This window comes from Phyllobates terribilis, unplaced genomic scaffold (genome assembly GCF_046119375.1).
Source record: "Phyllobates terribilis strain yellow unplaced genomic scaffold, ASM4611937v1 Scaffold_9__5_contigs__length_417890890, whole genome shotgun sequence".
Classification (NCBI taxonomy): domain Eukaryota; kingdom Metazoa; phylum Chordata; class Amphibia; order Anura; family Dendrobatidae; genus Phyllobates; species Phyllobates terribilis.
This window is the reverse complement of record NW_027362769.1, coordinates 52,506,264-52,529,122: the sequence shown is the minus strand read 5'-3', so window position 1 is coordinate 52,529,122 and position 22,859 is coordinate 52,506,264. Positions and strand designations below refer to the sequence as shown.

Below are 22,859 nucleotides of genomic sequence, written 5' to 3'. Positions count from 1 at the left end.
ACCTCTTCCGACAAGCGTACAACCTACAGTAACCCTCGCTCCACCAATACCGCTGCATGATCAGCTCTACCCCGACCTACTGTATCCTCACCCATCCCTTGTAGACTGTGAGCCCTCGCGGACAGGGTCCTCGCTCCTCCTGTACCAGTCGCCGTCACATTGTGTTCAAGATAATTGTAATTGTTTTTGCTATGTGTACCCCTTTTTCACATGTAAAGCGCCATGGAATAAATGGCGCTATAATAATAAATAATAATAACACTAAGTGACACATCACTGGAATCAGGGTCTCTATCCCTACATCATTCTACTTTCAGATTGTATAGCAGAAACCTGATAAGAGATTCCTTTTAAAGAGTATTTAAATTTTTATTTCATAAATCAATAGTACACATGAAAGCAAAAGATCAGTCGAGGAGGGGAAAGAAGCCAATTTATTTGACCTATATTACAAAGTTGCTTATTTTCAATTCATGGGTAAAATCTGTTAAATCTGTATTCAGTGAAGACAATTTTCACATTACTGAGATAGGAGATGAAAATGAGTGATTTTATAATTCTATGGAGAAGTTAGAGGCAGCACAAACATTTAGCAGTAAGTTCTCCTGAAACAACAGTTATGGTTCTCCATGAAACTTTATGAGCAACAACTGCCATCTTCTATCTCAGTAATGGGAAAATCTGTATTCACTGAACACAGGTTTTACCCGTGAATTGAGAATTTTGAGAATAAAATATCAGTCCATGAGCAGAAATCTAATCTCAGATCACCACTGATCTCTAGGATAAGAGGTCTATAGACAGCTCAAACACCTCAAAAACAGCATGGCTCATACATTTCTATCACTGAAAAACTGACACAACTTTCTAAGCATCCAAGACCGAAACATGTCAGTAAAGTGGGCTGATATTATTAGATCAGATTTCCAATAAATCTATTTACAGCAACAAACTGGTATGAGCTCCTATAACATATCAGAAGATCATCTGGACTGGATTTAGCCCGCATGTAAAATATACAATGTACAGTGGGTACGGAAAGTATTCAGACTCCTTTAAATTTTGGACTCTTTGTTTCATTGCAGCCATTTGATAAATTTTAAAAAGTTCATTTTTTCTCTCATTAAAGTACACTCTGCACCCCATCTTGACTGAAAAGAAACAGCAATTTAGACATTTTTGCAAATTTATTAAAAAAGAAAAACTGAAATATCACATGGTCATAAGTATTCAGACCCTTTGCTCAGACACTCATATTTAAGTCACATGCTGTCCATTTCCTTGTGATCCTCCTTGAGATGGTTCTACTCCTTCATTGGAGTCTAGCTGTGTTTAATTAAGCTGATAGGACTTGATTTGGAAAGGCACACACCTGTCTATATAAGACCTCACAGCTCACAGTGCATGTCAGACCAAATGAGTCATGAGCTCAAAGGAACTGCTCAAGGAGCTCAGAGACAGAATTGTGGCAAGGCACAGATCTGGCCAAGGTTATAAAAGAATTTCTGCATTACTCAAGGTTCCTAAAAGCACAGTGGCCTCCACAATCCTTAAATGGAAGAAGTTTGGGACCACCAGAAGTCTTCCTAGACCTGGCCGTCCAGCCAAACTGAGCAATTGTGGGAGAAGAGCCTTGGTGAGGGAGGTAAAGAAGAACCCCAAGAGCACTGTGGCTGAGCTCCAGAGATGCAGTAGGGAGATTGAATAAAGTTCCACAAAGTCAACTATCACTGCAGCCCTCCACCAGTTGGGCCTTTATGGCAGAGTGGCCCGACGGAAGCCTCTCCTCAGTGCAAGACATATGAAAGCCCGCATAGAGTTTGCTCAAAAACACATGAAGGACTCCCAGACTATAAGAAATAAGATTCTCTGGTCTGATGAGACAAAGATAGAACTTTTTAATGAGAATTCTAAGCGGTATGTGCGGAGAAAACCAGGCACTGCTCATCACCGGCCCAATACAATCCCAACACTGAAACATGGCGGTGGCAGCATCATGCTATGGGGGTGTTTTTCAGCTGCAGGGACAGGACGACTGGTTGCAATTGAAGGAAAAATGAATGCGGCCAAGTACAGAGATATCCTGGATGAAAACCTCTTCCAGAGTGCTCTGGACCTCAGACTTGGCCGAAGGTTCACCTTCTAACAAGACAATAACCCTAAGCTCACAGCTAAAATAACAAAGGAGTGGCTTCAGAACAACTCTGTGACCATTCTTGACCGCCCCAGCCAGAACCCTGACCTAAACCCAGTTGAGCATCTCTGGAGAGACCTGAAAATGGCTGTCCACCAACGTTCACCATCCAACCTGAAGGAACTGGAGAGGATCTGCAAGGAAGAATGGCAGAGGATCCCCAAATCCAGGTGTGAAAAACTTGAAGCATCATTCCCAAGAAGACTCATGGCTGTACTAGCTCAAAAGGGTGCTTCTACTCAATGCTGAGCAAAGGGTCTGAATACTTATGACCATGTGATATTTCAGTTTGTCTTTAATAAATTTGCAAAAAATTCTACATTTCTGTTTTTTTTTTTCAGTTAAGATGGGGTGCAGAGTGTACTTTAATGAGAAAAAAATGAACTTTTTAGAATTTACCAAATGGCTGCAATGAAACAAAGAGTGAAAAATTTAAAGGGGTTTGAATACTTTCCGTACCCACTTTAGTTTGTCATAGAAAACACCAGCTTTATTTAATAAGGCTAGGTCATCAATGAAAAAGTAGTGGACAACCTCTTTAAGTATGCACTTACATTAGCCAATTTTGTGGCGTTAAACGACTGCTGATCAGTAAATATTTACAGATGGGCGGTTGTTTTATAGACCGTTTACACACGCCTACCGCGCTCCAGATACGTACTGAGCAATCTGTAATAGATGGCTCAGTGTGCACACACTGCCATTGTTCTCGACGGCACAGATCTTGTTAATACAGGACGATGAGCTGCCGAGAATGAGAATCTTTTGGGTCATTTCACCCAACGAATAAGCGTTTTGCTCATATGTCAGCTGATCAGCAGCCTGTTTAGACTGCACAATTATCGTGAAAAGAGGGTTCTTAGGAACGCTTGTAATGTACCCTAAAAGTAGCTTGTATGTGATGTGCCTGAATCTCAGCTGTGATATGGTTTAATTAACTTTAAGACACCTGTGATGGCACAGAAGCTCACAGCCGCTAACTTTGAAGGAAACCCACTTGTGATGTCACAACTGTTTACCGCACATAAAACAAAGGTATAATGTCAGAGCAGCGTACCTGGCTAAGACTAAAACGTGTGATATCACAATAGTTTACCTGATTCAATCATTAGTGATGTCACAACAGGTACCAGCCAAAAACTTGGTTATAGATTTTTTCTATTCTGCTCAATATTGAAAATAATGTGCAAGTGTAGAAACGTCAACATAATAGAGCGGTCAGCATTAAAAACATACACCTGAGAAATAAGTTATACTTGTGTAATCTAAATAGATATTCTGCACTATGTGCCATATTAAGACTATAGACTGTAATACACTACAGACTTTAGCTTGCTGTTGGAATCGCAACTTTATTTTTAGATCTCTACTGCTGCAAATAAGAATGTCCAAAGCGGAGAAAAGTAAACTGCATGTGAACACTACCAGGCCCAACAAACAAAAACAATCAAAGTAACATAGCATACTTAGCTCTATGTGCACCCATCCAATGAACGCCCCAAAGTATGTTTCACCTATCTTCTTTAGAAGGTGATGTGCTCACCTCACTCCTGAAGAAGACAGGCGAAACGTATGTTGGGGCATTTATTGGATGGGTGCACATACAGCTAAGTATGCTATGTTACTTTGATTCTTTTTGTTTGTTGGGCCTGGTAGTGTTCACATGCAGTTAGTTACTTTTTTTTTTGCTTTGGGCATCCCTATTTTAAGCAGAATTACGGCCTCATTAATAATTTTTTCTGAATTCTACATAGATATGTGACTATAGGGGTTAGTAGGAATATAGGATATTTACAGATATACAGTCTATGTTTTTGACAGATATAGGGTCGGCATTCTGACTGTCATTACATTTATATCCTCATTTCTTAACAGGGATTGTCCTCACTTTCATAAAACTGTGGTTGCTCATGTGTTAATTATTTTATACTCACCAGTTGAATTTTTTGGAGTGTTTCTTACTGCATTGGTATATACGTGTTCATGTTTTTAATATACGCAATAAAAAAATCTTATTTTATGGAAAATTTCTCACTCGATTTTTGAACTGAGGTGGCACTCAGTTCTTCTAAAGCATATTTATTGACATTTGAGTGTTTTTCCAGTCACTATAATGGATCTGGTAAAGGCATTTCTTTTGCTTTCTTCATTCTACAAATAAGAGTAATTGTGTTTGTGAAGCCCTGGTTCTAAACCCTTTTAAGCATTATTATTGGAACCGCTGTGTTTACAAGCGGAAATAGTTAGAATAACTCGCTGGTTGCAGACAAATGAATGTACCCATTGCTGCCAGGCAGGAGCATTCAGCAAAGTACAGAGGCAGGGATGGATTTCCGACCGACTCTAGACTGTGACATGATAATGGACCTGAAAGGTCCCGCAGAGGACAACGCTATTATAAGCCAATAACTTGCCACTATGGTGGCAACTACAAAGTTGACAATTCAATTAATATTAGACATGGGTCTTTAGAGGCATTTCTTCTGCTGGTCCATGCACAATAGCGATTATTATTTGTTAGCAGTGCCCACATTAAAGAGTTATTCCCATCTTCATAGATGGATATTGCCAGCTACGACTTGTAAAAACAAGCACAATTGCAATATTCTTTTATTTTATAGCTTGTTGCCAAAGGGACCGACCACCACTGCTGTCTAGCTTGTAAGCACTGTGCTGAACTTGGCTGGAATTAGGAGGTAATACTGCGCTCCAATGGTCCTGGCCAGCTTCAAAACAGTGCTTACAAGCTCAACAGAAAAGAGCTTGTAAGCACTGTGCATGTTCTGTTTTCTAGGAGTGGTGGTCGGCCTTCTAAGCAACAAGCAGTTAACAAAAGAAAAAAGTGTTCATATCTCAAGAAATGTCGATATTTTTAATGAACAGTATATTGCAACACGGCTTGTATTTAAAAGCACTAGCCAACAATACCCAATTTATGAAGATGGGAATAACCCTTTAACTGTTACTAAGTGCTGATGTGAAAAGTGGAAATACAAGGGTCACCGATACATTGAACATAAAATATAATAATATACATAAAAGACTGATTAACATATTTGGTTTATATGTGTATCACTGTGATTCTTCATTTAATAACGAAACTAAAATACCACAAATTTATAAAAAATATATATATTTACATTGCTGTTGATTAATATACTAAAATATAGCGCTCTATAGTCATATTACAATACATGCCACTTACTCTGCGTGCTGCAGCTATCCATAATACTGGTGGTGGACAAGTCTAGAGAGTTTGGTCTCTGTGCTCTTCTTGTATGTCGCTGCCTGGATTCCACCGCTGCAGCCTGCGTCCCTGGGTCTTGTACAACACACTGGCTGTTATTATTATTATTGGAGTTCACCCGGCTTTCTGAAGGGCGATCCCTTCTTTCCACTAGTCGGTCCAGCACAGACTCGTCTTGTCCAACCTGCTGCTCTCGTCTCAGTAACGGCTCATTCTCATCAGGGCTGGAGTTGATATTCAATCGGCTATCCTCACCTCTAAACTGGCTCTGCAGCATGTCCTGGGCCCTTTGTGTCATTGAGTTTGTACTGGGTCCTAAGTTTGTATTAGAGTTTGGGGCTATAGGAGCTTGAGAGTTCACATAGCCTGTCCTGCCCCCAATTGTTGTGGTGGTAACTGTCACAACGTGAGGTTCTGCGGCACTCACTGTGTTCATTTTGGCTACTCCTGTCTCAACATGCTTCAAGTTAGATTTGTGTTTGCTGCCAAACTTGAGCCTGGACTCTTTACCAGAGGATTTAGTGTTAAGTGGTAGGGTAGTAGGTCTCTTGGGAAGGTTTTGCTGCTTAGGAAGAGGATAATGTTGTGCAGGGTGAACATCCTGAACTAAGCAAGCTTGACCATTGCCTGTTTGTGAAAAGTCCTGTTGCCCTGTGGACTCCACTGCCAGCTTAATCAGTGGGTAGAACAAGTTGGAGCTTGTGCTACCCAGAGGATCAGACCCACTGAACTGTTTGAGGGAATGTTCCATAAGGTTCTCATCTGAACTTTCCTTCAGATTCTTATCTACCTCTTTTGGATCCAGCTTGTTGGTCTCTAAATCTTCCTCTGTTAACTGCAAACACACAGGAGTAGGCCCAGTGGGTGGCATGCCATGAATAGCGTCATCTGAGTGCTGAACCTCAGAAATTGTAGTCATACCAGTGCTTGGCGTGAGTCCGGTAGTGTTGGTAGTGGTAGTGTTAGTTGACAAGCTGGTAACACTAGTCTCTGGGCTGGGAAGGCGAGCCTGAGCCTGCTGACGCTCATAATTAATGGAGTTTCGGTTCTTCTCACCAGAGGTAAGAGGAGTGCTGGACATTGAGGTCTCAGAAGAGATGTTCTTCAATATATTGTCAGTATTGTGCACAGAGTCTTCAATGAAAGAAGATGATGAATAATCAGGGTATGGTCCAATCTTTGGGATTCGCCGACTTTGTGAAAGATTACTGGGATAAAACAAATAAAGAGACAATTATTGTTAGGATAAATAGATAGATAGATAGATAGATAGATAGATAGATAGATAGATAGATAGATAGATAGATAATACAGGCAAAAAAAGGCAGGCAGCACTCCTAATAAGCTTTGGTGAGAAAAATGTGGACTTTATTCGCCCATATGGTGTGGCAATGTTTCGGTTGTGACAAACCTTTGTCAAGGCTTGACAAAGGTTGGTCACAACCAAAACGTTGCCACACCATATGGGCGAATAAAGTCCACATTTTTCTCACCAAAGCTTTTTAGGAGTGCTGCCTGCCTTTTTTTGCCTGTATTATCTAACAAACGGATATTTGTGTGGGGGCCTTGCACCCGCATTTAGAATATATGGTGCTGTTCCCTTTTTTTTGCTAGATAGATAGATGCTTTTATTTTTCTAACTCTAGATACGATAGATAGATAGATAGATAGATAGATAGATAGATAGATAGATAGATAGATAGATAAATTGAATTTTGTAATCTCTGCAGTTATGATTCTTATCAGCTAGTATTTCTAGTATTTATGATGTGTAATTGGTTAATGTATGTTATTTATTGTTTACTGCTTTCTGTCATTACACATATACATAAGAACAGACTTGTTTCCAATTGAAACATATGTTTTATCATTACTATTGCCAGAGATAGTGGCGACACATTGTGACACCGTCTACAATGTGTTTAATAGTTTACTGCCAAGAAAACATATCAATGAGGGAATTCCCATTTCATACAACAAATGGTGAGCTCTTTGCTTGGCTTCGGCTTTGTGACGCCGTACGTACCGTTCATTCTGCACTGCTGTAGATGTCGGGTTAATGGTGGGGCTCACTGACTTGTTCCTCTCCCAGATCATCATAAGCTCAGCCATCCTCTCTTCTGCACATTGTGCGGTCAGACGGGCCTCCGCATCCTGATCCCAGCAATCATCAATTGTTTCTTTTAGTGATCTCACAGCCTGTGGAGAATAAAGACAAAGAAAAAAAAAGATTTAAAAATCAAGTTCTGTGACATAGATGCTCTTGAATGGAGAAGCTCCAAAGTTCAATGCAGATAGCTGTCAGCACCGGCACAAGAATCTTATTGCCTAATTCTATCAAGAATGGTAAAGTACCAGTTCTGATCTACGCGGATTTATGTAGCACAAGTTACACCTTGCTACACTGATTACCAGCCAAAGCATCTCATTTCCAACATGCCAGTCAATCAATGCAAATTATAGGTATTTAACAATTCCAGACTGCAGAATGAAGCGTCATAAGACAAGAAAACAAAGCGCAGACATGTTCTTATATGCTTTTAAAAGAGTAGAATTGCACTATATTGTTTTACCTCAGGGTACATTTATATTACCACATAATCTAGATCACTTTCCCGTGTATTTTAAGGTGGTGGCACCCAGGAAGCAGAACTCTAGTACTGACAATATGCAGGGTGTAGCAAGAACCAGAAAGACTACATGGATTACAAAGTAACCAGAAAGCAGATCCTACTCTTTGTTTCATACCTCAGTGGTGTATTGACTTTTTTTTAAAACATATTAAGTAAAATATAAGAATTAGTACATGTGGGGGTTCACAACATCTAACACAGGAAGACAATGGAAGATTTGAAAAACATTGATGAGAAGATAGCAGATACTTATTTTAGATCTATCCATTATTGTAAACCAATCTCTTTACTGTTGGTAGAGAATAATAATATATCATAGCTGGACAAAAAGACATCAACTGCACATCCAATTTTTATACATTGATCTACTGTATCGAAGCAAAATTTTCAAAACTTAACACAAGGATTTTAGTTATCTTTTTGATCACAATGTATAAGCCCACTGCAATGTCACAGAAAACCTCTTAGTTGGTCCCTAATCATTAACGCGTGGGGCCATACGACAACCACTGTCATCGCAACACCATGCCAGCGGGGAGAGTGATCCAGGTGCATGCAGCACCAATGCAATACAGGCAACAGAAATCGCTGGAAGGTAAGAAGAATCTTTTTTTTTTTTTTTAAATACGGTATGTTAGAGAAGAGCAACAGAACAGACATTATACAAGGAAGGGGGCAGGATGGTGGGCATTATACCAGGATTCGGAGAAGGCTGAGGGGTCATTATACCAGGAAGGGACCCAGGATGGAGGACATTGTTATAGGATGGGTGACATTATAACAGGAAGGGTCCCATGATGGGCGACATTATGCTAGAATGGGGGACATTGTTACAGTAAGGGGCCCGGAGGGGGAATATTATTACAGTAATGGGCCAGGTCAGCGGGAATTATATCAGAAAGGGGCCAAGGATGAGTGATATTATTACAGGATGGGGGCCAGGACGGGGGACATTATTACAGAAAAAGGAAAGGATGAGAGATATTATTACAGAAAGGGGCTAGGATGGGGGGGCATTATTACAGAAAGGGGCCAGGATTGATAACATTATTACAGAAAAGGGCCAGGATGGAGGATATTATTACAAGACGGGGTCAGGATGGAAACATTATTACATGAATGGTGAACAAGTAAGTCTTTATAAGATCTAGAACGCTACAAAGGCCTATACATCTAACCAACATGAAGGTGGGGTCCCAGGTCCAAATTCTGCACAAGGGCCATTGAACTCTAGTTATGCCACTGGTAAAGATCTTAAAAAAACATCTGTAACTTCAGATCCCCCCATGGCTGTGTAGAGTCCCATTGAAGCATAATATATTTAAAAGGATATTCTCATCCTAAACATTTCTGGCATATCCACAGAATGTGCCATAAATGCTTGATAGATGGGGGCTCAGAAGTCTGACCGACATCCTAGTACAGGAGTCCTTGGCCTTGCGATGCCTGGAGAAGCCACATGTAGGTAAAAAACTATAGGAGAAGTGGCCCTTTAATAAATTTATTGAAATCATAATTATGGCAATGGATGCAATTGTTTAGGTTTTTATTTCACGACTCCATTCATTGGGGTTATTCTTAGGACTGTGTTCAGTTCACTACAACTGTCTGTATACACATCATTTATTATTGTGTCGAGTAGAATATCTAAAAGGGATCAAAGGCGGTGATTGACACAAAACATGATCTTGGAGTCCGAGCAATAATCTCATGTTTAAGCTTCTTAGAGTAACATTAGCAGAAGAAAAACAACATGTCATCAGCAGTGGAATATGCAGAGTACACGATAAGCTTGTAACAGAGGGGGAAACATGCACAGGTTCTCCAGTAACAAAAAGGGTGTGGAGGTAAGCAGCTCTCCAATGGCCTCATAGTGTAACACGGCCAGCCTCTATGGTACGAACACCTTGGTGAAATATTTGTATTTGTTCTGGACACATGTGGATCAGGCTTAGGGAATGCATCAGTAATGGTTTTCTGTACCATCTCCTGATGCTTTACATTTACTCAGAGCTCACAATGTAAAGCTTGCTCAAAAACTGTAAAGGCATTCCCCGACAGAGACTGTCACAGCGCTGGACCACCCTTTCCCCACATAATGTATCCTTGAGCTGTTGACTGAGTGTAGAGCAAATGGTGGCATCTGCCTTGTTATGCTATATGCCATGCTGTGCCATGCTATGCAGGTTTGTTAACACCATTTTATTGAAGGCAATGCACCTTTAACCCCTTTACAACCCAAGGTGGTTTGCACGTTAATGACCAGGCCAATTTTTACAATTCTGACCACTGTCATTTTATGAGATAATTACTCTGGAACGCTTCAACGGATCCCCCTGATTCTGAGACTGTTTTTTCGTGACATATTGTACTTCATGATTGTGGTAAAATTTCTTCTATATCACTTGCGTTTATTTGTGAAAAAAATGGAAATTTGGTGAAAATGTTGAAAATTTTGCAATTTTCAAAATTTGAATTTTTATGCCCTTAAATCAGAGAGATATGTCACACAAAAGAGTTAATAAATAACATTTCCCACATGTCTACTTTACATCAGCACAATTTTGGAACCAAATTTTTTTTTTATTAGGAAGCTATAAGGGTTAAAAGTTGACCAGCGATTTCTCATTTTTCCAACAAAATTAACAAAACCATTTTTTTAGGGACCACATCACATTTGAAGTCACTTTGAGGGGTCTTTATGACAGAAAATACCCCAAAGTGACACCATTCTAAAAAGTACACCCCTCAAGGTGCTCAAAACCACATTCAAGAACTTTATTAACCTCATCAGGTGCTTCACAGGAATTTTTGGAATGTGGAGGAAAAAAATTAACAATTAACTTTTTTCACAAAAATGTTATTTTAAACCCAATTTTTTTTTTATTTTCGCAGGGGTAACCAGAAAAAATGGACCCCAAAATTTGTTGTGCAATTTCCCCTGAGCACGCAGATACCCCATATGTGGGGAAAAAACACTGTTTGGGCACACGGCAGGGTTCGGAAGGGAAGGAAAGCCATTTGACTTTTTGATTGTAAAATTTGCTTGAATAATTAGCGGATGCCATATTGCGTTTGGAGAGCACCTGATGTGCCTAAACAGTGGAAACCCCCCACAAGTGACACCATTTTGGAAACTAGACCCCTCAGAGAACTTATCTAGATGTGTGGTGAGCACCCTGAACCCCCAAGACCTTTACAGAAGTTTATAACATGAAGCCGTGAAAATAAAAAAATCAAACTTTTTCCACAAAAATGATGTTTTAGCCACAATTTTTTTATTTTCACAAGGGTAAGAGGAGAAAATGGACCCCAAAAACTTTTTTGCAATGTCTCCTGAGCACGCCAATACCCCATATGTGGGGAAAATACAGTGTTTGGGCGCACGGCAGGGTTCAGGAGTGAAGGGGCACTGTGTGAGTTTTTGAACGCAAAATTGTCTGGAATCGAGAGCGGACGCCATGTCGCGTTTGGAGAGCCCCTGATGTGCCTAAATATTTGAAACCCCCCACAAGTGACCCCATTTTGGAAACTACACCCCTCAAAGATTTTATCAAGGGGTATAGTGAACATTTTGAACCCAGAGGTACGACACAGAATTTGATAACATTAGGTCATCATATTGAATAAGTTATCATTAGTCTTGAGCGCAAGTCCTCGCTACTTGAGTTTGCATTGGGTACTCAGGTATGCACCATGTATCGCGGGTGCTCGAATGACATGCTCGAGTCCCCACCCACATGTTTCACGGTTATTAGACACCCAAAAAAAAAACCATACGGGGATCGCTCGTGCATGGCAGGCAATCCCCGCAAGGATTTTTTGGCCGCGAAGCATATGGGGCGGAGACTCGAGCATGTCACTTGAGCACCAGCGATACTCAGTGCATACCCAAGTATCCGATGCAAACTCAAGTAGTGAGCACTTGCGCTCAACACTAGTCGCCATATCGTCATCTTTTTTTTTTTACTTTTGAAAAAAATCCCAACCCTAACCCTAACCCTAGCCCAACCCTAACCCTAGCACAACCTTAACCCGAGAGTTTATTTTTTACGCCGTTCCTCGTGCGGTATAAGTAATTAGACGTCTTTATTCTTCGGGTCAGTGCGATTACAGTGATACCAGAATCATATTGGGTTTTTCTGATTGACAGCTGTAACACACTAAAAGACGCATTTTTTTGTAAAATCTAATTTTTGCATCGCCATATTTTGAGAGCTATAATTTTTCCATATTTTGGCCGACAGAGTCATGTGATGACTTGTTTTTTTGCGGGATGAGTTGACGTTTTTATTGGTACCATTTTCAGGCACGTGACATTTTTTGATCGCTTTCTATTCCGATTTTTGGGAGGCAGAATAAACAAAAACCAACAATTCAGGAATTGTTTTTTTTTTACATTTTTTTATGCTGGTCCGCGTCTGGTAAAATTGATAAGGCAGCTTTATTCTTTGGGTCAGTACGTTTACAGCGGTACCACATTTATATCATTTTTCTGTGTTTTGGCCCTTTTACACAATAAAAGCTATTTTATAGAAAAAAATATTTTTTTGTATCCCTTTATTCTGAGAGCTGGATCTTTTTTATTTTTCGGCTGATGGAGCTGTATGGTGGCTTGTTTTTTGCGGGACAACATGACGTGTTCAGGGGTACCATTTTTATTTATATTCATCTTTTTGATCGCGTGTTATTCCATTTTTTGTTTGGCGGTATGGTGATAAAGCATTGTTTTTTGCTTAGTTTTTTTTTTTTTACCGTGTTCACTGAAGGGGTTAACTAGTGAGACAGTTTTATAGGTCAGGTCATTCTGGACGCGGCGATACCAAATATGTGTACTTTTATTGTTTTGTTTTTCATAATAATATTTATTGATGGGTACATTATATTTTTATTTTTGATGGATTATTATTATTATTTTTTTTTTTTAAATATTTTTACAATTTTTTTTTTTTTTTTTTTCACTTTCTGAGACTTTTTTTACTTTTATACTTTGTCCCACTATGGGACTTTCACTTTTTTTATTCTGATCGTCTGCATAGCACAGGAATGGAGCACCATCCCTGTGCTATGCAGGTTGTCAGTGCTGCACAGGGAGAAGATTGTTTGGTCATGCACTGCGCATGCACTGCGCGATCGCCTTGACGTATTAATACGGGTCAGGCTCTTAAAGCCCAGGGCACAGACGCGTATTAATACGTCTTGGGCTTTAAAGGGGTTAATATGTACCCATGGTTATTTTTCTGCACATTACTTTAGGGCTACATTTTCACAATGAGTATTTTTTGCATTTTGATGTTGCAGATTTTCTGCAGCATTTCTGCACTTATTAGCTAAATTAGGTTTCTTGCATTTTTTTCAGTGCGCTTTTTACATGTGTTTTTATCGCGTTTTTGACGCTGCAGTTTTGGTCTCTTTTTGGTATGTCGTGTTATAAGTAAAGCTTTTTTTTTTTTTTATAAGGTATTTGGCTTTGAAAAAACTTTATTGATACAGTCATGTGCGGATTTAATGAGTTTTTAATGCGTTTCCAGATCATTTTGGGAGTTTTGTGTGAAATTACGTCCAATTTGCCTTTTTTTTCTCTGTTTTCTTTTCTGTGTTGTTCCAATACACACAAAGGAAATAAACATGTGTATAACAAAAGATGTAATTGCAATAATTTTCTGGGAGAAATACTTCATTTTCTGTAACAATTTCAAGGGTACCAACACTTTTGGGCATGTCTGTATATAGGGTTTTAATGCTTTATATGAATTTCAAGAGAAAACTACATACAATACTCTACAGCCCGTATAAAAATCATTTCTTGCCCCTAAAATGGCACAATTAACTAAGAATATAATGTATAATACAGTGTAACGCTTTATTGCACCTCTATATCACTCCTGAAAGTTGCACAAAAGAGTTTTCCCCTGCCCACTATAGAATTATTGTCATCCTCCCACTATATCGTATTGTACGGATGTCAATCAGTAAGTGTTGGGTTGGGCTGCATTTTCACATGAATAGGAGGATTACATTTTCAGGACTGCAAGTATGCTGCCTTGTTTCCAGAACAATTATATGACTTTAGAGTATTTACTGTGGGATTTTACATGATGTAGTCTCAGTGCTTGCTGCAATCATTTAGGAGACCAAACGCCTTTTGAGATCTAAAGTCTACAGGGTGGATTTTTCACCATGAAAAAACTAGTCCAAGTTGACTAGAGAATCTTTGGAAGATATCTGAGGATGAGGCCAAGATATCTGCCATGGAGTTGCAGTTTGACATACTGTGGATTTCTGCAAGCCTTATTCAATGAATAGGACAAAGACATTTCTCCACCTAAGCTGCCATTGTCATGGCATCTATCTGAACATAAGCTAACACAACTTAAAGTAGTTAAAGGGGTTGCCATGACTTATGATACTGATGACCTATCCTTAGATCAATGTCAGGTCAATGGGGGTCTGACACCTGGTAACCCCACTGATCAGCTGTTTTCAGCTCAGGTGGTGGCCGGATGTAAACAGTGAACTGATTTCAGCTCCTATTCACTTCAATAGGCGCTGAGCCGCAGCTCTCAGCAACTGCCACTATAGGGTAAATAGTACCATGATGCTCCGGCTCCATTTTCTGTTTACATCCAGCTGCTGCTGGAGCTGAAAACGGCCGTTCAGTGGGGTTGCTGGGTGTCGTCCCCAACTGACCTGATATTGATGACCGAACCTAATGGTGCAGTCAGACGGTATAAAACGGACCAAGACCTGACCACAATGATCAGATTGACTACAGCTCTCCCGACCCGAGCTTGACAGTTCTATAAAAATACATGAAGCTGTCACGCTCAGGTGGGGAGAGCCGCCGGTCAGTCCGTACATTGCGGTCCGATCTCGGTCCGATTTATATGGCCGCCTCATTGCGGTCTTAGGCTAGGTCATCAATTTGATTAGCCCGGAAAGTCTCTTTAAGTTGATTATTCAGGATCGTGGGAATCTTCACAATCCTGTGCTGCAAGTAAACCTAAGTATTACTATGCAGTTATTGAAATCAGTAGAAGCCTGTTGTTCTCCAGAGCTTGACATTGCTCCTAAGTAATAACTGAGGGCCCCGAGTTCGGAATCTGATGAAATTGTTCAAAATACCATAATTAACTCATAAAACACTTGTAGGGCAAGTAAAGATCAGGCTTGTCAAGTCTAGAAGGAAGCAGCTAATTACAGGATGCCATTCTGACTGATTTCTTCAGTGTTTTCTGACTTAGCTCAAAAGCTGATAGAGCTATCCGATCACCTCATACCCCACTGCAAACTACAAATACACTGACACATTGAGACATTCAGATTGGCAGCTTACCAGGCTGTTCTCCTTCCATGCCTCTGGAAACTTTGGTCTTTGCTTTTCTCTGGACACCAATACTTGCATGTCTTCAAATGAAGGGTGGTTACCTGCTTCCGTCTGAAATGCCATCTGATAATCGGGCACAGATTCACCTGTACACAGATCATTGCATCAATCATAGCGTGCAGTAGAAAGCATTGCAGTTTCACAATAACATATAAAGTAACAGTACATTGACTATTTCACACTGGGCCCCACACTGGGCCCCACACTGGGCCCCACACTGGGCTCCACACTGGGCTCCACACTGGGCTCCACACTGGGCTCCACACTGGGCCCCAGACTGGGCCCCACACTGGACCCCACACTGGACCCCACACTGGGCCCCACACTGGACCCCACACTGGGCCCCACACTGGACCCCACACTGGACCCCACACTGGGCCCCACACTGGGCCCCACACTGGGCCCCACACTGGGCCCCACACTGGGCCCCACACTGGGCCCCACACTGGGCCCCACACTGGGCATTCTGGTGATCACTCATCTCTAGCTATAGTTGTGTACAGCTGTGCATTGTGTACTGAAGTTAGCGCTTGGGATATCTGCATCTAGAATTCATAAAATATAAATTATAAAATGTATCATAAACTGAAAGATTTGTTGAAGAAACACCTGATGCCTCCTTGAATGCCAGGACTATATAGTATGAGTAAAGGTGAGCATTATTTTCTATGGAAAATGTGAGTGGTTAGTAAACTGTTGGTTCAATGTTATTCATTGACTGGATTCAGGAATGATGCATGGGAAATACGGGCAGGCTCCAGGAATTGGCAGCTAGAGATTTGCCATAACATTACTGACAGCTAGAGATGCCATAACATTACTGACAGCTAGAGATGCCATAACATTACTGACAGCTAGAGATTAGTGATGAGCTAGCACTAAAATGCTCGGGTACTCATTGCTCGGGTCGAGCAAATTGGAATACTCGGGTGCTCGACCCGAGCAACGAGCCCAATGTAAGTCTATGGGAAACTTGAGCATTTTTCAGGCAGCTCCCCCCGGCGGTCTGCAGAGGGCCTAAAAATTGCCCAAATCGATTGGACCAGTGCTCAAATGACATCGGGACAGCATGGGGAAGACCCCTGGAAGCATCTCTGACTCCCAGGTCACTTCTGTCAACAACGTTGTCAGAGTATTACACCACTTTTACGGACTCACAATAAAACATACAAAAACGAAACCAAAATGGATTTTCCTGGGAAATATGTTCAGGAACATCCTTTCCAGGGTAATGACTTGTATATAAAGCAAAATAAATAACAAAAACAAAAATGCTCCCCCACACCTTGGGCTATGTTCACACGTAGCTTTTTTGATGCGTTTTTTCACTTTTGCATTGCTTTCAACCGTGACAAATGCATTCACCAGGAAATGTCATTTTAACATTTTACAACCTTATCTGGCCATGTGGTGTGTGAGATATCATCAGACACTTTGTGTTTAATTTATGAAGGAGGGACTCTGAAAGTCACAAAGCCTATTTTTATAAGGCCATCAGGCGGCCTTTACTATTCTTAAAGGACCAGCAGTCGGCCCTCACTATTCTTAGAGAGCCATCAGCCGGCTATGTTTTATTGTTCCTATTACTAAAGAGTGGGTCTCCTATACTGTTATTGCGTATGCAGTGAGTGCCAGGGCTGCCCAAAATTTGGACACACCCCAATACCACTTTGAAAATTTGGATGCACCACAATACCCCTTTGAAGAGACTTAGAGGGCCTCCTGAAAACAATGTTGCCATTATTAGGAAGTAGGTCTCCCATTGTGTTTGCCTATGCAGTGAATGCAAGGGTTACCAAAAATTTGGAGGCACTTCAATGCCCCTTGGAAAAGACATGGAGGTCAGAGGGCCTCCTCAAAACAATGTTCTCATTATTAGGAAGTGGGTCTCTCATAGTGCTGGCTTATGCAGTCAATGCAAGGGTTGCCAAAAATTTGGAGGCACTTCAATGCCCCTTGGAAGAGACATGGAGGTCAGAGGGCCTCCTCAAAACAACATTCCTATTATTAGGAAGTGGGTCTCCCATAGTGCTGGCCTAAGCAGTGAATGCAAGGGTTGCCAAAAATTTGGAGGCACTTCAATGCCCGTTGGAAGAGACATTGAGGTCAGAAGGCCTCCTCAAAACAATGTTCCCATTATTAGGAAGTGGGTCTCCCATAGTGCTGGCCTATTCAGTGAATGTAAGGGTTGCCAAAAATTTGGAGGCACTCCAATGCCCCTTGGAAGAGACGTGGAGGAGGGCCTCATAAAAAGATGTTCCCATTAGAAAGGCCTCCTATACTTGTAATGTCCATGCACTAAGTGTATGGGCTGACAAACATTTACCCCTGAGGGGGTATACATGAACATACTGTATAAAAAATGTATTTTACGGGCATCATAAACACCCTTTACAAAAATTAGGTGAGTGTTGCATCACGCACCACGGTCACCCTGGTGATATGGTGGTGAAGGAGGAGGACAAGAGCAAGTAGCCAAAATCAGGAAGCGTATACCCATGTCTGGGTGTGAAAAGGTGCATGGGAATACACCTCCCAAGAAAAGACACTGGATTTGAGTTTATGTTACGCTGCTATCATTCGGTGGTGTTGAGAAGTCTGGCCCAATCCAGCCCTTGTTCATTTTTATAAAGCATTTTCAGTTGACAGGCGGATGCGCTTATTAGTTATAATTCCACCAGCGGCACTAAAAACCCGCTCTGATAAAACGTTGGCAGCAGGGCAGGCCAGGATCTCCAAGGCATAGAGAGCCAGTTCATTCCACGTATCCACCTTGGATACCCAATAATTATAAGGCACAGAGGAATCACGGAGGACGTTGGTACGGTCAGCAAGGTACTCCCTCAGCATCTTCCCAAACTTTGCACTCCTTGTGAGAGTAACCCGCGCCTCAGGGCCTTTGCGATCGGAGGGGCTGAGAAAACTCTCCCAGAACTTTGACAGTGTTCTCCTGCCTCTGCTGGATTGAAGTTGTGTGTCTCTCGCCTGTACTCCTTGATTGTCCAACGAAGTGTGCCCTCTGCCGCCAGCGTTTTCAGATGGGAATTTATTTAATAGTTCTGCAACAAGGGCCTTCTGGTACAGCCCCATTTTTGTAGACCTGTCCGCCTCAGGAGTAAGAGATATAAAGTTCTCCTTGTAGCGTGGGTCTAGAAGTGTCACCAACCAGTAATGACTGACACCCAAAATTTTGAGAACGCGAGGGTCATGGGAAAGGCAGCGAAACATAAACTCAGCCATGCGTGCCATACTACTAACAGGCAAGACTTCCTTGTCCTCACCAAGAGGATGACTGACCATGCTCTCCTCCTCCTCCTCTTCCTTCTCTCTGTCCTCTGGCCATCCACACTGAACAGACAGTATGACAGCTGTGCAGGTAGTACCATCTATAGTGCATTAAACTAGCTCCTGTCCTTCCTCCTCCTCCTCCTCTTCCTCATTGTCACCCAATCCACATTGGGATGAGATGAGGCTGGGCTGTGTGTAATCACCCTGTATGGTTCCTTGCTCCATCTCATTGTGCTCCGCCAGCAATGCATCCTTTTTGATTGTGAGCAGAGAGCGTTTCAGAAGATAGAGAAGCGGGATGGTGACACTAATTATGGCGTTATCGCAGTTCACCATCTTGGTGGAGTCCCCAAATTTTTGTAGGATGGTACATATGTCTGACATCCATGTCCACTCCTGAGGTCTTATGTGTGGAGTCTGAACTGAATATCGACGGCCTTGTTGATGTTGGTACTCAACAACTGCCCTCTTCTGCTCACAAATCCTTCCCAACATCTGCAGTGTAGAATTCCAACGAGTGGGGACATCACACACCAGTCTGTGAGCCGGAAGCTACTGTAACGGGTCTGGGAGGCGGAACCTCTGAGCTACTATACAAGGGGGCGGTCCTTGTAAGGGAGCGGGTGGCGACCAGGCAGGCAGTCACAGCAGATGACCGGGACAGTCTCTGGAAGAACGGGCAGGAGGTCACGGCAAGTGACCGGGGCAGTCTCTGGATGAACGGGCAGATGGTCACGGCAAGTGACCGGGGCAGTCTCTGGATGAACGGGCAGATGGTCACGGCAAGTGACCGGGGCAGTCTCTGGATGAACGGGCAGATGGTCACGGCAAGTGACCGGGGCAGTCTCTGGATGAACGGGCAGATGGTCACGGCAAGTGACCAGGGCAGTCTCTGGATGAACGGGAAGATGGTCACGGCAAGTGACCGGGGCAGTCTCTGGGTAAAGGGTTGGTACGACCTGTGGCGGCTGATGGTAGACGTGAGCTCCCAGGTGAGCAGGCGAGAGTCTCTGGATAAACGGGTGGTCACGGCATGTGACGGCGGAGCCTCCAGGAAGACCAACAGACAGGCGGCAGATGAGCGCTCCCAGGTGAGCGGGCAGAAGTCTCTGGACAGGCGGGTGGTCACAGCACGTGACGGCAGAGCCTCCAGGTAGGCTAGGAGACAGGCAGCAGATGAGCGCTCCCAGGTGAGCGGGCAGGAGTCACTGGACAGGCAGGTGGTCACAGCACGTGACGGCGGAGCCTCCAGGTAGGCTAGCAGGCAGGCAGCAGATGTGCGCTCCCAGGTGAGCGGGCAAGCTGGTCCATAGACAGACTGACAGGAGTTGGAAGGCAGACCGTCGGACCTCAGGCAAGCAGGCAGGTAGCTGATGTGCGCTCCCAGGTGAGCGGGCAAGCTGGTCCTTAGACAGACTGACAGGAGTTGTAAGGCAGACCGTCGGACCTCAGGCTAGCAGGCAGGTAGCAGAATATCAGGCAGGAATAAGACAGCAAGCTGACAGGAATCTGGCAGGTATCTGGCAGGTAACTGGCAACGGGACCTGAGGGCTGAAGCAGAGTAGTGAACAGTGCAACAACATTGCTCGGGCACCTCCATTTTGGAGGAGGTGCCTTATATATGGTGAAGTCCTCCGGCCATTGGCCGGGGACTCCTTAGGACGGCGCGCGCGGCCCCTTTAAGAGGGAGGGAGAGCGCGCGCGCCCTAAGCACAGTGGCCGGGAAGGAGCGCGCGCTGCCAGCAGAGCGGGAGGAGGACGCCGGGCACGGAGCAGAGAGGTGAGGGGAACAGCGTCCCTGCCTAGCAGAGGGCAGGGACGCCGGCGCTACAGCTACAAACGCTGCTGAAACACAGCAAGGGCGGCGGAAGCTGTAGGTGACTTTCTAAAATGGGCACACAGGCGGAGTACTTTAACAAGCAGATCCGGCAGCTCCGGGTAGGATTTGAGAAACCGTTGAACCATGAGGTTAAGCACATGGGCCAGGCATGGTACGTGTGTGAGCTCGCCTTGCCTCAGAGCCGCCACCAGGTTCCGGCCATTGTCACACACGACCATGCCTGGCTGTAGGTTCAGCGGTGTTAGCCACAGATCTGCCTGCTCTTTCAGAGCTGTCCACAACTCTTCAGCATTGTGCGGTTTGTCAACTAAGCATATTAGCTTCAGCACAGCCTGTTGCCGCTTGGCCGAGGCAGTGCTGCAGTGCTTCCAGCTTGTGACTGATGTGGTCATTTCAGAGATGGAGGCTGAAGAGGAGGAGGAGGCTGAGGAGTATGAGGTGCAGGAGCTGTAGACCGTGGGGGCAACCCTGATTGACCTAGGGCCCGCAATCCTTGGCGTCGGGAGGACGTGTTCCGTCCCAAGGTCCGACTGGGTCCCGGCTTCCACTATGTTAACCCAGTGTGCCGTCAGCGAGATGTACCGTCCCTGCCCACAAGCACTTGTCCACGTGTCCATGGTTAGGTGGACTTTCCCGGTAACTCCGTTGTTGAGGGCGTGGCTAATGTTTTGGGACACGTGTTTGTGTAATGCGGGGACGGCACACCGGGAGAAATAGTGGCGGCGGCTGGGGTCCGAGTACCGAGGGACGGCTGCCGCCATCAGGTTGCAGAATGCTTCCGTCTCCACGAGCCTAAAAGGCAACATTTCGAGCGCAAGCAGTCGTGAAATGTGAAAATTTAGTAGTGTGGCCTGTGGGGCGTTGGCTGCATATTTGCACTTGCGTTCCAAGGACTGGGGTATGGACAACTGAACGCTGCGCTGGGACAAGGACATGGATGTGCTTCCTGATGCCGGTACTTGAGAGTGTGCAACGACAGGTGCAGGGCAGGAGGCATCTTCGCATGCACCATAGACAGGGGATTGACTTGCATGCACAACAGCGGAAGAAGCAATGGTGCCACCTGCAGACACTGTTCCTGGACCCTGGGGTTCGGCCCACAAAGTCGGGTGCTTTGCTGCCATGTGCCTGATCTTGCTGGTGGTGGTCAGGCTGGTCGTTTTGCCACCCCTGCTGATGCTGGCCTGGCAGGTGGTGCAAATGGCCTTTTTGGGGCTATTGGCAGAGTCTTTAAAAAACAACCAGACTCGGGAAGACCTAACAGTTGTACTGGCAACTTCCTTCGTGTTGGTGTTACGGGGAACGGTTGCCTGCCTTCTGTCTGCGGCCACCACACTGCTTCTTCCTGCCTGATGGGGTGCTCTGCCTCCCTCCCTCTGTGTCCTGCTGTCCTCGCTCTGCATGTCCTCCTGCCAGGTTGGGTCAGTTACTATATCATCCACCACCTCGTCTTCCACTTCCGCACCCTGGTCCTACTCCTGACTTTCTAGAAATTGTGTCTCATCATCGTCCATCTCTTGTGACACTTTCCCACCGTCGCCTTCGTGTGACCGTGGCTGCTCAAATATTTGGGCATTTCTGCATGCGATCTCCTCTTGCCCCGCTTCAAGTGGACCGGGCGAGAGGCCCGAATCGATAAATGAAAAAGTGAACAGCTCTTCAGAGTGTACAAGAGTGAGATCAGTTGTCTCCGGGCACTCGGCATGGTGGGAGGAAGGAGGATCAGGGTGAGGAATATGCAGTCCAGACTCACGGCTACTGAGACTTGACCGTGTGGAAGACAGGGTGGTGGTGGTTAAGTGACTGGAAGCATTATCCGCTATCCAACCAACAACCTTTTGACACTGCTATGGGTTAAATAGTGGTGTGCTGCGGTCCCCTAGGAATTGGGACAGGAAGGTCGGCCGAGAAGATGTGGGTGTTTGTTGAGGCACAATTTCAACTTGCCCACGTCCTTGTCCTCTGCCTCTGCACGTCCAGTTCACTGACCCACTGAAAGAAATTTTTAATGGAGGCCAGAAATGGCAGTATTTTCTGACAACGTATATGTGATCCGTGTGATAGAGAAAACACAGTTTTAAATACCTGGCCTGTAGGTAACTAATTTGAACAGCAAACCGGTGTCAACCGGTGTCAAAAACTTCGCTGACACAGTGAAAAAAAATTGGAATGGAGGCCAAAAATGGTAGAATTTTCTGAAAGCGTATATGTGATCCGTGTGACGGAGAAAACACAGTTTTAAATAGCTGGATTTCTAGCGCTGTAATATG

The 22,859-nt window shown here is 43.7% G+C and overlaps 1 protein-coding gene across 1 annotated transcript in view; it reads right to left on the bottom strand.

Annotated features, from left to right (window-relative positions):
• Positions 1–22,859, bottom strand: part of BMPR2 (bone morphogenetic protein receptor type 2) — a 195,050-nt gene that overhangs the window by 2,673 nt on the left and 169,518 nt on the right. Inside the window, exons 10-12 of the mRNA XM_073646461.1 lie at positions 15,411–15,547; positions 7,468–7,640; positions 5,400–6,649 (exon numbers count right to left, since the gene is read on the bottom strand). Coding sequence (XP_073502562.1) covers positions 5,400–6,649; positions 7,468–7,640; positions 15,411–15,547 — 1,560 coding nt within the window. The remainder of the gene's footprint in view (positions 1–5,399; positions 6,650–7,467; positions 7,641–15,410; positions 15,548–22,859) is intronic.